Source organism: Hemiscyllium ocellatum, chromosome 15, assembly GCF_020745735.1.
Source record: "Hemiscyllium ocellatum isolate sHemOce1 chromosome 15, sHemOce1.pat.X.cur, whole genome shotgun sequence".
Taxonomy (NCBI): domain Eukaryota; kingdom Metazoa; phylum Chordata; class Chondrichthyes; order Orectolobiformes; family Hemiscylliidae; genus Hemiscyllium; species Hemiscyllium ocellatum.
This window is the reverse complement of record NC_083415.1, coordinates 69,351,214-69,364,379: the sequence shown is the minus strand read 5'-3', so window position 1 is coordinate 69,364,379 and position 13,166 is coordinate 69,351,214. Positions and strand designations below refer to the sequence as shown.

The window sequence follows — 13,166 nt, the reverse complement described above, 5'->3', positions numbered from 1 at the left end:
TTGTACCAGCCTCCACCACTTCCTCTGGCAGTTCATTTCATACACACCTTCTGTGTGGAAAAAGCTGCCCCTCAGGTCCCTTATAAATTTTTTTGCTTCTCACCAGGTGAGGGTTTAGCCACTGAAACACTGCAGAAGCTGGCAATACTCAAATGAGCTACTCATGTGAAATCCTAATTATCTGAGATAAAGTCAGGAGATAGCCTGGTTCTAGAAATTCTATTAAAAATAAAGAACCTATAGTAATAACCAATTTTCATGTGACAAGATGGCAGAAGAGTAGGACGCTCCAGTCGGAGTGCCTCTGCTTGCCAGTTCTTTTTACCTTTTCTTCTTCTATTTCTTTTCTTTGTAGCTTTTTCCTTCCCCACCACCCTAACTTTTGACTGCCCTGCCTGGAGATTAGAGTCAAAAACGACTGGTCGCAGTCAGAGCCCAAGCGGGAGCTGAGCGAGCAGGCCAAGTCCAGCCCCATCTGTGGAGTGAGCAGGCCAAATACTGGTGTGGCAGCAGAGTGCACTGGCTGGAGCCAGCACAGCAGCCAAATGAGCCCTGGACAGAAGCTGGAACATGGAGGCAGTGTGGCCTTGCATTCTGGGCCAGCCGGCATGGACTCATGTTGGAGAGGGACTGGAACTTAAGTACTTATGGTCACTTCTATTATCATTCTGGACTTTTGAACTGTTCCCATGCTAACCTTTTACTTTTTACTCTCTAACACCACTTAAAACATCTGTACCTAGGTACTTTATACCTAAGATGTTGCCAAGAGGCAACATTACAAACTTTTCACTGCACTCATTTGAGTGATGTGACAATAAAGGCTATTCTATGAAAAAGCATTCTGCATAACGCCAAATCCCACATAAACACAATGAATGCATTTCTTCACCGCTTTGCAGAGGAGAACCCTCCAAGGCACCTTATCTGGCAGTGATGAGATCACATGCTTAAATTTAATAAGACAGAGAAGTTTCAGGATCTCAAATTAATTTTAGAAAGATTGGTGAATAATTGACACTGAGTTGTAAACAAGTATTTTATCTTTGGACATTTTGGCACTTGTCAGATTAAATTATTCTCATTGATAAAAATATCACTTTCATCTACCCCAATTTAAGTGAGGCTCTCCAAAGATGTGCAGGTTAGGTGAATTAGACAAACTGAATGGCCCATAGTGTTCAACGATGTGTAGGTTAGGTGCACTATAATAGGGTAGGGGAATGAGTCTGAGTGGGATACTCTTCTGAAGGTAGTGTATCCATGGTCCTCGGCATGAAGAAGCTGTGCTGGATTTGGTCCGAAGAGAGGTGGAGCAGTGTGAGAGATTTGGTGGCTTTATTGCAATGATGAGTCAGGCTGGAGGTACTGGCTCTGCCTCGGGGACTTATATCACTCAGTGTTTACGGGACATGTATCCAAACTTGTTCATATTGAACCAGCTCACCTGGCCTTATGGAACTGGAGAGGTAGGATTGGTTCTTGGTTATGGTGTTAAGTCCATATAGTTATATATCATAGAATCCCTATAGTGTGGAAACGTAGGGATTTGGTTCAACAAGTCCACACCCCCCTCCAAAAGAGTATCCCACTCAGACTCTTTCATATAAAAAGGTACCTTTGATAGAGAGTGTTTCCTAATCTCTTGGGTCTCTCTCAATGGCAGTTATAGAGTCAGAGAGATGTACTAATGTTCAAAATGCCTGCCCTTTTTTATATCCCCAACATCGGATCGTCTCATTGGTTCAATATTAGCAAAACAATAAATTCAAACTCGAATGGATTTTAGTATACTGGGGCATAATTTAAACTGGTTAAGTTTGAATTGTTGTTAAAACAGCAAACAACTCAAGTATCCATTTCACAGCCAAATGTTACATACTTTTAATTTTCCAGTACACTCTCAGACTGCTATCAAGTCATATGTCACAGGTGCTTGTAAGCTCTCAGTGCAAAACAGCATTCACACTCTCTTAAAGGTACAGTATATGCCTTCAATTTCATAACAATATCCCATTTGGCCCAGGGGATTTATCTATCCTTATGTTTTTGAGCTGTTTCACACTGTCCTCAGAAACATCAAGGTCCTTTTCAGTAGTGAATACTGGAGCGAAGTATTCATTAAGGACCTCCCCTACTTCCTCTGACTCCACGCACAGGTTCTCCCCACTAACTCTCACTGGCCCTACCCTCACTCTGGCCATCCTCTTGTTCATTGCAAAAATATAGAATGCCTTAGGGTTTTCCTTAATCCTACCCGCTAAAGCCTTCTCATGCCCTCTTCCACCTCTCTGCAGTCTATTCTTCAGTTCCTTCCTGGCTAAAACCCTGTCTAATCCTTGCCTTCTCAACCTTAAGTGAACTTCCTTTTTCCTCTTGACTCCTGATGAAGGGCTTATGCTTGAAACGTCGAATTCCCTATTCCTGAGATGCTGCCTGACCTGCTGTGCTTTAACCAGCAACACATTTTCAGCTGTGATCTCCAGCATCTGCAGACCTCATTTTTTACACTAGGTGTTCCACATCCCTTGTCACCCAAGATTCTTTCAACCTACTACCCTTTCCTTGCCTCAGTTGGACAAACCTGTCCAGCACTATCAGCAAGTGCTTCCTAAACAACCTCCATATTTCGGTTGTGAATTTCCCTGAGAACATATGTGCCTGCCTAATAGCATTGTATTAACCCCTCGCCCAATTAAATACTTTCCCATACCATCTGCTCCTATCCATCTCCATGACTATAGTAAATGCTTTCCCACTGAGAGATCTGAAATGTGGCATGGTTTGTTGCCAAGCACCAAATCCAATATGGCCCCCCCTTTAGTCAGCCTATCTACATATTGCGTTCCGATATTTCCTGAATATACCTGACAAAACCTGCTCTATCCAAACTATTTGAACTAAGGAAGTTCCAATCAATATTAGGGAAGTTAAAGACTCCCATGACAATAACCTTGTTGCTTCTGCACCTTTCCAAAACCTGCCTCCCAATCTGCTCCTCTGTGTCTCTGTTGCTATTGGAGGGCCTGGAGCAATAAAGTGATGGCTCCTTTCCTGTTTCTGACTTCCACCCATACTGACTCTATAGACAAACCCTTCACGACGACTCCCCTTTCTTCGGCTGTGATACTATCCCTGATTAGCAATGCTACTCCTCCACCTCATTAATCACCCTTCATATTCCTTTTGAAACATCTAAACTCTGGAACATCCAACAACAATTCCTGCCCCTATGATATCCAAGTATCTGTAATGGCCACAGCATCATAGTTCCAAGTACTGATCCATCCACTGAGTTCATCATCCTTATTCCTGATACTTCTTGCATTATGATAGACTTAATTCAACCCATCATACTGACTGCATCTTTGCCCTATCAAGTGCCTATCCCTCCTCCCAGTTTCTTTGCACGCTATTATCTGGCTGTTCATTACCTACTTCATCATCTTATCCGTAGCTCAGGTTCCCATCCTCCTGCCAATCTAGCTTAAACCCTCCAGAAGAGCTCTAGCAAATCTCCCACCCAGGATATTGGTGCCCCTGCTGTTCAGGTGCAATCCGTCCTTCTTATACAGGTTTCCCAGAAGGTATCCTAATGATCATCATATCTGATGCCCTCCCTCCTTCACCAACCCTGCAGCCGCATGTTCATCTGCTCTTCCTCTCTATTCCTAGCCTTACTTGCCTGTGGTACCAGTAGCAATCCTGAGATTACTACTCTGCTTGCCCTGCCTTCTAACTTCCAACCTAACTCCCTACATTCTCTTTTCAGGTCCTCCTCCCTTTCCCTACCTATGGCATTGGTACCGATGTGTACCACGACTTCTGGCTACCAGCCTTCCCCCTTAAGAATCCTGTAGATTTGATTCAAGACAGCCCTGACTCTGGCACCTGGGAGGTAACATATCATCTGGGAATCTCACTTGCGACCACAGAATCTCCTGTCTGTTCCTCTCATGATTGAACCTCCTATCACTATCGCTCTCTTACTCTCTCCTCTTCCGTTTTGAGCCACTGAGCCAGGTTCAGTGCCAGAAACCTGGCCACTGCGGGTTTCTCCGGTAGGTCATTCCCCCCCCCCCCCCCCCTCAACAGTATCCAAAACAGTATATATATTATTGAAGTGAACAGCCACAGATGGTCTCTGTACTGTCTGCCTATACCCTTTTCCTCTCCTGATCGTCACCCCTTTATCCTGTAACTTAGGTGTGACTACCTCCCTATAACCCTTCTCTATAACTGAAGTTTATCCAGCTCCAGCTTCAGTTCCCTAATGCAGTCTGTGAGGAGCTTCAGTTGGGTGCACTTCTCACAGGCGAAGTCAGCAGGGACACCAGGGGTAACCCTTACCTCCCACATCCTGCAAGAGGAGCATGCAACTGCCCTAGCTTCCATCCCCTCTGCTTTAAATTAGCAAGAGAGATTTTTTAACAGATATTTTATACCAGCAAATATTATTCTATATATGTATAACAATGAAAGAAAAGAAAAATAAACCCACAACAGCAACAAAAACAGCCAAAACACAGCTATAACCATGTGCAAAAAAGATAAATCAACAAAAGTATTTGATGAACAAATGAACAAGCAAAACAGCTCAGCAAAACAAAACATTAGCTTTTGACCTCCAAGAGCACTAAGTATTGCACAAAAAATATTCGGAATTCTTTCTTCAAGGACATCAAGTACACTAAACCAGAACGCCATGGCTACACAAAAGCCCTAGTTAAAATGGCAGACAAATCTGCATCCAAGTAGTCCAGAAAGGGCTGCCGTATCCTATAAAAAGTTTCTGTTTTCCAGTGCACCACATTCGTGAAAAAGTCCAGAGGGATATGTTCCACAATAAGCCTATACCAACGCAGCAGATTTGGAAAGGTTTCAGAAACCCAACAGATTATTCCCAGCGCAAAATGTGAGGATATTAAAAGTTTTTTCCCCATGAACATCCAAAGAGGGTATATTGGTTAGGCCCAGGACAAGAGAGATAGGATTCATCTTAACCTTGGACATCGATCCTCTCTGTAACCCCTGGCACAGAACCCCAACAAGTATGGCGCCTGTGCAGGATCATAAACAATGAGTGAGAGTACTGATGTTTATTTTAGACTTAGGACAAAAGGGGCTTGCTCCCACCTTAAACTTTGAGAGACGGTCTGGGGCCAGATGGACCCTTTGCAAAATCACATTCAGGATATCATACTCTTGTCATGTATTGATACCTTCAGAATGACCTCCCATACTCATCTTTAATCTGTTCTGGCAATTTAAGTGGAAGGTTCTTCCCAATGAATATGGTCACTCCCCTGTTCCTAGTATTCAGGGAAAAGAAATATCCCGAATCAAACCCACCCTGCTGCAATTTCAAATGTTTTTTATCATTGAGATGAGTCTCTTGCAAAAGCGCGATGTCCACCCTCTCCTTTCGGAGACAGGAAAGCACCTTTCTCCTTTTAATTGGCGAATGAATCCCTCTAACATTTCAGGTACACCATTTGAGGATAGAATTAGCCATAGCCCTCTATAACATAATTTAATCTCCAAAAAGGGAGAATCTGACTTATCAGCTATTAAGCATAGAAGAAACAAATTAACAAAACTTCAAAAATACATAAACTATAACAACTCAGGAGGGGGTGTAGCATTGCTAATCAGAGAGTGCATCACAGCTACAGAAACAAAGGTTGTTGAGGAAGGATTGACTACTGAGTCAGTATGGGTGGAAGTTAGGAACAGCAAGGGAACAGCCACCGTATTGGGGGTTTTCTACAGACCATCTAATAGCAGAAGGGAGAATGAAGAATTCATTGGCGGGCAGATTTTGGAAAAATGCAGAAGTAGCAGGGTTGTTGTTATGGGTGATTTCAACTTTCCCAATATCGACTGGAACTGAAGTGCAGATGGTTTGGATGGAGCCGTTTTTGTCAGGTGTGTTCAGGAGGGTTTCCTTACTCAGTATGTAGACAGACCGACGAGGGGAGTGGCCATTTTGGATTTGGTGCTCGGCAATGAGACAGGTGTCAGATCTCACAGTGGGAGAACACTTTGGTGATACTGATTACAACTGCCTCACATTTAGCCTAGGAGAGTGAAAGGAGCAGTTACTAAGGGAAGGTATTTAATTGGGGAAAAGGAAATTATGACACTGTCAAAAAAGAATTGGGAAGTACAGACTGGGAGCAATTGTTCCACAAAAAGGGCACAACAAACATGTGGAGATATTTAAGGAGCAGTTGTTGCGAGTGATGCATGAATTTGTTCCTCTGAAACAGGTAAAAAGGGGTAAGATTAAGAAACCTTGGATGATGAGAACAGAGAAACTTCTTGTCAAGAGGAAGAAGGCAGCTTATGTAAGGTGGAGGTAGCAAGGATCTAGCGCAGCTTTTTTAAAGGATTAGAGGCGTGCTAGAAAGGAGCTCAGAAATGGACAGAGGAGAGGCCGGAGGGGGCATGAAAAAGGCTTGGCAATAAGGATTAGCGAGAACCCAAAGGCATTTTACTCATACGTGAGGAATAAGAGAATGATCAGGGAGAAGGTAGGGCAAATCAGGGATAGCAGAGGGATCTTGTGCATGGAGTCTAAGCAGATAGGGGAAGCCCTAGATGGGTTTTTTGCTTCAGATTTCACCAAGGAAAGGGAACTTGTTGTAAATGAAAACTTTGAGGAGATGGGATACAGTCTTGATCAGATCAAGATTGATGAAGTTGATGTGCTGAAAATTTTGGAAGATAGCGAGGATATTTGCCTCCTCACTCTCCATGGGAGTCATACCAGAGGATTGGAAGGAGGCAAATGTTGTTCCTCTTTTCAAGAGGGGTAATAGGGGAATCTCTGGCAATTACAGACAAGTCAGTCTTACGTTTATGGTCAGCAAAGGTTTGGAAAGAATTCTGAGGGATAGGATTTATAACTATTTGGCAAAGCATAGTGTAATTAAAGGCAGTCAGCATGGCTTTGTGAGGGCAGGTCATGCCTCAAAAATCTTATTGAGTTCTTTGAGGAGGTGACAAGACAGGTCAACAAAGGTTGAGTAATGGATGTGGTGTATATGGACTTCAGCAAGACATTTGATAAGGTTCCCCATGGTAGGCTCATAAAGTCAGGAAGTATGGGATACAGGGAGATTTGGCTGTCTGGATTCAGAATTGGCTGGCTGACAGAAGGCAGAGAGTGGTTTGACAAAGGGCCAGTTAGACTCAAAACGTCAGCTCTTTTCTCTCCTTACAGATGCTGCCAGACCTGCTGAGATTTTCCAGCATTTTCTCTTTTGGTTTCAGATTCCAGCATCCACAGTAATTTGCTTTTATCAGAGAGTGGTTATAGATGGAAAGTATTCTGTCTGGAGGTCAGTGTTGAGTGGGGTCCTGCAGGGCTCTGTGCTCGGGCCTCTGCTCTTTGTGGTTTTTATAAATGACTTGAGATGAGAAGGTTGAGGGGTAGGTTAGTCAATTTGCAGATGACACAAAGGTTGGAGACGTCATCGATAGTATAGAGGGCTACTGCAGGTGTGACACAGACAGGATGCAGAGCTGGGCTGAGAAATGGCAGATGGGGTTCAATCTGGATAAATGCGAAGTGATACATTTTGGAAGGTCGAACTCGAATGCTGAATATAGGATTAAAGACAGGATTCTTGGCAGTGTGGAGGAACAGAGAGATTTGGAGGGGCAAGTACAGCCTCAAAGTTGCCACCCAAGTGGATAGGATTGTTAAGAAAACATATGGTGTTTTGGCTTTCATTAACAGGGGGATCGAGCTTAAGAGCTGCGAGGTTTTGCTACAGCTCCAAAAGTCCCTGGTGAGATCACACTTGGAATATTGTGTCCAGGTATGGTTGCCCTACGGGGTGCCTGGACTGGAGGGCTTGCTTTATGAAGAAAGGTTGAATAAATTCAGACTTTTCTCTCTGGAGAGAAGGAGGAAAAGAGGAGACCTGATCAAGATATACAAGATAATGAGAGGAATAGATAGAATCAATAGCCAGAGACTTTTCCCCAGGGCAGGTTTAACTGGTACGAGGAGTCATAGTTTGAAGATATTAGGAGGAAGATATAAAGGAGACACCAGAAGTAGGTTCTTTATGCAGAGAGTTGTGAATGCATGGAATGCGTTGCCAGTTGTGGTGGTGGAAGCAGAGTCATTGGGGACATTTAAGCGACTGCTGGGGCATGCACATGGATTGCAGTGAGTTGAGGGGTGCATAGGTTAAGTACCATATTTTACATTAGGATTAAACCTCCGCACAACATTGTGGGCCAAAGCGCCTGTTCTGTGCTGTATTTTTCTTTCTTCTATCTATCTAACTACATCTAACATCCTAATAACTACATCTACAAAAAAAACACCAAATTAAAGCAAATACAAAACACTTAACAATGGGCTCTACCCCTGCCCACAGTGGGCACTTATATATCTCAATAGCACTTTCATACTTCCTTCCAGCTTTAGCCACATCCCAGACTCAGGCCAAGAAAAAGGAGAAAAAGAAAATTGGCTTAACAAGGAAATTTAAAGTAAACACTCTACCCACCCCCAAAAATACATTATCATGTATTAATATCAAAATAAAGGGATTTAGCAACCCCTCACAAACAGGAGATAAAAAGAAAAAAAACACTATTGTCCTCGTCCTTTCAGTTATCTAATCTATTATCATGTCCAAAACGTTTTTTTACTTTTTCTGGGGAGGCAAAAGAAAGCCTAGACTCCTCACACATAAAGGGAAATACTGCCAGTACTGGATGCCAAGATCTCTCAGTCTTCTCTTAGCTTCATTAAATTTCTTCCTTTTCCAAATTACAGCTGTAGAGAAGTTCTGGAAGAATATAATCTTCGAACCATTGTAGATTAAAGCCTGTGGATCTTTTCCCTTCATTCTGGAGGTTTCCATAACTTTAACATTATCTCTATAGCTGTGGATTCACACTAGGACTACGCGATGCAGCTGTTCTGAGTCAGGCCTGCACATAGCAACTCAATGGGCCCTTTCAACTTTTACCTGGTCAGATGCAGCCTCCAGGCCCAGGAATCAGGGCAGCCAGCTTCAAAGAAGCTTGTTGGCTGGTCACTTTCTTCCCCCTCCAGCAGCCCCACAATACAGACGTTCTTTCTCCTGTCTCTGTTGTCGAGGATGCCAACCTGTTTCTATAAGGTAAGTGCCTGTCTTTCCAGCATTTGAATTCTTTCCTTTGCAGAATCAATCTCAGTGTCAGAAACCACCGTCATCCTTTCTACTTTTTTTGTTCTTTGTCCTAGGCCTTCCAGATGCACCACTTGTTTCTGCAGCATGGCCGAGATCAGATCCAGTCTGGTGCAGAACTCCTCTTTGATTGATGTCTCGATCATCTCTTGCTGTTTTGCAAACTCCGCAGCCAGGGCCTGTTAAGGGAACGACTCTGAGGGACTATAGGGACTGCTGCTGCAGCCGCGGAGGTGTCTGACTTCACAGATGAGTGTCCCATGGGTTGGGACTTGCTGGGGCCTTTATCTTTAGTCATATTTTTTGATAAAACAAACTTTATAAAATAAATTATATAAGATATCTAGGTTCAAAAACTCTTTAAAGATCAAATTATCATAGAAATTATCACAGAAATTATTTAAGTGGGGAGGTGAGAGTGCTACTTTGCCTGAACTGAGATGCAGAGCTCAGCAAAGCAGACCACTTAGATCACTGCCATTTTGGATCCCCTGCCAAGAGAAATTTTAAGATTTGAGGACATAAATAAAGATGTGTTGCTGCAGTTATATAGACTCTTGGTGAGACAGCAGCTGGAATACCTCTATAATTTTGGTCTCATCTAAGGAAGGAAGTACATGTCATAGATCAATCACTGGCAAAATTGGATTGTTTTATGAAGAGAGATTGAGGAGACTGGATCTGTAATCCCTTCAGCAAAGAATGAGAAATGATCTTGTTGCAGAATATAACATTCTTACAGGGTTTGATGGGGCGGAGGTAGGTAGGATGTTCCCCCGGCTGGTAATTCTAAAAACAGGTGACATTCTCAGGATAAAAGACAGCCTATTTAAAATTGAGACTCTCTGGAATTCTCTACCCAGAAACATTATGGGAGATGGGCATATGCAGGAATAATGACAAGAGGGAGAATTTCAGCTTTGATTTAATTGAATAGATGAATGGGCTTCACAAGCTCGATGGTCTACTTCTCTTCCTATGTTCCTAAATCTCCTTTGCACTTGTTGGTTCTAACATTCTACTAATATTGTTCTGAAACTTTTTTGGTTTTCCCAAGTGTATTTGAAAAACGATTGTGCTACATGTTTCCCAAATTGTTGTATTGAGATGCTCTCATTAGAGCATTACTATCAGAAGACTTGTAGAACATCTCCTGCCTTCCATTCCTTCCCTACTACCTATCTCAATTTCATTGAATGGATTCATATGAAAGTCAGCTTAAAATTCTTGGAAATGTCTTAAAAAGGTAAAACAGCAGTACTTACCCATTGGTTGTGAATCACTGGGAATCTTGAATATTTTGTTGTTGACTTTCACTTCCCCAATTCTATATTCAGGTTCCGATAGTTGTAAATCTTTACACAGTTTTGTTAAGATCTGGGAAGGCTTCAGGCAGTCACGCCATGCATTGTAACCTTGTCTACAAATCAAATAGGACAAAATACAATCAAACCAGATAGGTGAGGAGACTGCTTTGGTTTATGTCACTTTTAGAAAAAGCATTCCTGGTATGTGGGCATCTCTGACTAGGCCAGCATTTATTGCCCATCTCTAACTGCCCAGTGGTACTTAAGAGTCAATCACATAGTTGTAGGTCTGGAGTCATATGTAGGACAGACCAAGTAAGGAAAGTAGTTTCTTGGGCACCATTCAGCTAGTTTTTTATTGAATAAAGCTTCACCACCTGCAATGGCAGGATACGAACATGACCCCAGACCATTAACTTGCGAATCTAAATTGCTAGTCCAATGATATTACCACTACACCACCACTTCCTGAAACCAACTTAATTTGACAAGTTGAGGGTCCCTATTAATTGCATAACAACCCTAAGTGTCCAAAGTGGGACCATTATAGGTCAGCTTGGATATGAAAAAAAAATCATTTTTCTGTGGTTTTGCAAGATAAAAGAAGTCATTTTGAACTCCAACATGTGATTTCTTGCAACCAACACAGAGAATGCCGGAAAAATTCAGCAGGTCTGGCAACATGTGTGGAGACAGAAATAGAGTTAATGTTTCGGGTCCAGTAAGACTCTTCCTCAGAGTTCTGTTTGTTTCACATTTCCAGCATTCATGGTGTTTTGCTATAATTTAACATGATATCCTGCAGCCATTTCACATTCTGATTTTTTTCTTTCTGTCCATATAATACTTTGTGTGCAAATCAGAATTGAAACAAATAATTTTAATGTACCTTGATTAATTTATAATTTGTGAACTAATGTAACAGATTATTTCAATGATTCAATAATACCTGTTAAATCTAATGTTTCAATAGACTGCAAAACCAGCAGAATTTAATTCCTTCCAATTTTGATAAGCCACAGAGCTTCAAAACCTTGTTCAAAAATAAAGATCATTGTTTAATCCAATCAAGGAGACCAAATCTTTTATTTTTGTGGACTATGGTTTGAAAGTGAGATAAAACAGATAGTGCTTTCAAAAATAGAAAAGATACAAGGATCTATTTGTAGTTTTGGAAAAGCAAGTGAGACTAACTACTGTTAATGAAGCAATTTTACTTTTGGGGACACTTTTTTTGCCCAGATAAATAGGCAAAACCTGGGTACGTTTAGAGCAATTCTGCCTACAGGCAATCTTTGATTTTTCAGTTGACACCAGTTGTTATGGGTTCAGGACAGCACAGCACTTTCTGATTTGGACTACCTGCAGTTTAACACATGTCCTGAAAGTAGGAATGAAGACAGAAGAAAGAAGATTCCCCACAAGCTTACAGCATCAACATCTCTCGCTCTTTCTCCTTGTCCTTTAATAATTGCCCTCGCCAACTCTATTGAAAAAGCTGGGGAACCAACATTTAGAGGTTACAAAAGGAAGAAAACTAAAATCTACAGGAAAAGACTGACCCCTGGATCCAGCCAAGCAATTAGCAAACTCATTTGTCTGCTTAGGAATCAGTCTGCTTAGGAACCAGCTTTTTTTTAAATTCACGTGTGGGACATGAGCCAGTATTTAATTCCTGTCCCTAGTCACCCTTAAGATGCTGGTGGTAAGCTGCCTTCTTGAACCGCTGCACTCCATGTGCTATAGGAAGACCTACAATACTGTTTGGAAGGGAACTCCAAGATTTTGACCCAGGGATAGTGAAGGAACTGCGATATGTTTCCAAGTCAGAATGCTGAAAGGCTTGGAGGGGAAATTGCAGTTGATGCTGTTCCTGTGTATTTGCTACCCTTGTCTTTCTAGACTATTGATGACAGTAGTGCAATTGATATGGTTCAGTAAGGCCTCTGACAAGGTGCCACATGGTAAGATGGTCCAAAAGGTAACAGCCCATAGGATCCAATGCAAGTTGGCAAACCACATCCAAAATTAACTTTTAAGTGGGAGGCAGAAGATGATGGTGGAGAGTTGTTATTGTTATTGCAGATTAGATTCTAGATTCTCTATAGTGTGGAAACAGGCCCTTCGGCGCAACAAGTCCACACCGACCCTCCAAAGGGTAACCCACCCAGACCGATTTCCTTCTGACTGATGCACCTAACGCTATGAACAATTTAACATGGCCAATTCATCTGAACTACACATCTTTGGACTGTGGGGAGAAAACCAGAGCAAACCCATGCAGACACAGGGAGAATGCGCAAACTCCACACAGATAGGCACCCAAGGCTGGAATTGAACCTGAGACCCTAGTACTGTGAGACAGCAGTGCTAACCACTAAGCTACCATGATGCCCTGAATTGTAATTGGAAGACTGTGACCAGCAGAGTACCACAGGATCAGTGCTGGGACACTTACTGTTTGTTATGTACATGAATGACTTAAATATGAATATAAAAGGTTTAATTAGTAAGTTTGAAGATGACATGAAACTTGGTGATATTGTTGATAGTCAGGAGGATGGTTTCAGGCTACAGTCTGATGTTGATCAGCTAGTAAACTGGACAGAACAATGGCAGAAGGAATTTAATCATAACAAGTGCAAGGTGGTGCATTTTA

General features: G+C 42.1%; 1 protein-coding gene across 2 annotated transcripts in view; it reads right to left on the bottom strand.

Annotated features, from left to right (window-relative positions):
• Positions 1-13,166, bottom strand: part of fer1l4 (fer-1 like family member 4) — a 355,704-nt gene that overhangs the window by 90,108 nt on the left and 252,430 nt on the right. For both annotated transcript variants that reach the window (XM_060836605.1, XM_060836606.1), the window contains exon 35: positions 10,466-10,620. In XM_060836605.1, the coding sequence (XP_060692588.1) occupies positions 10,466-10,620 (155 nt within the window). The remainder of the gene's footprint in view (positions 1-10,465; positions 10,621-13,166) is intronic.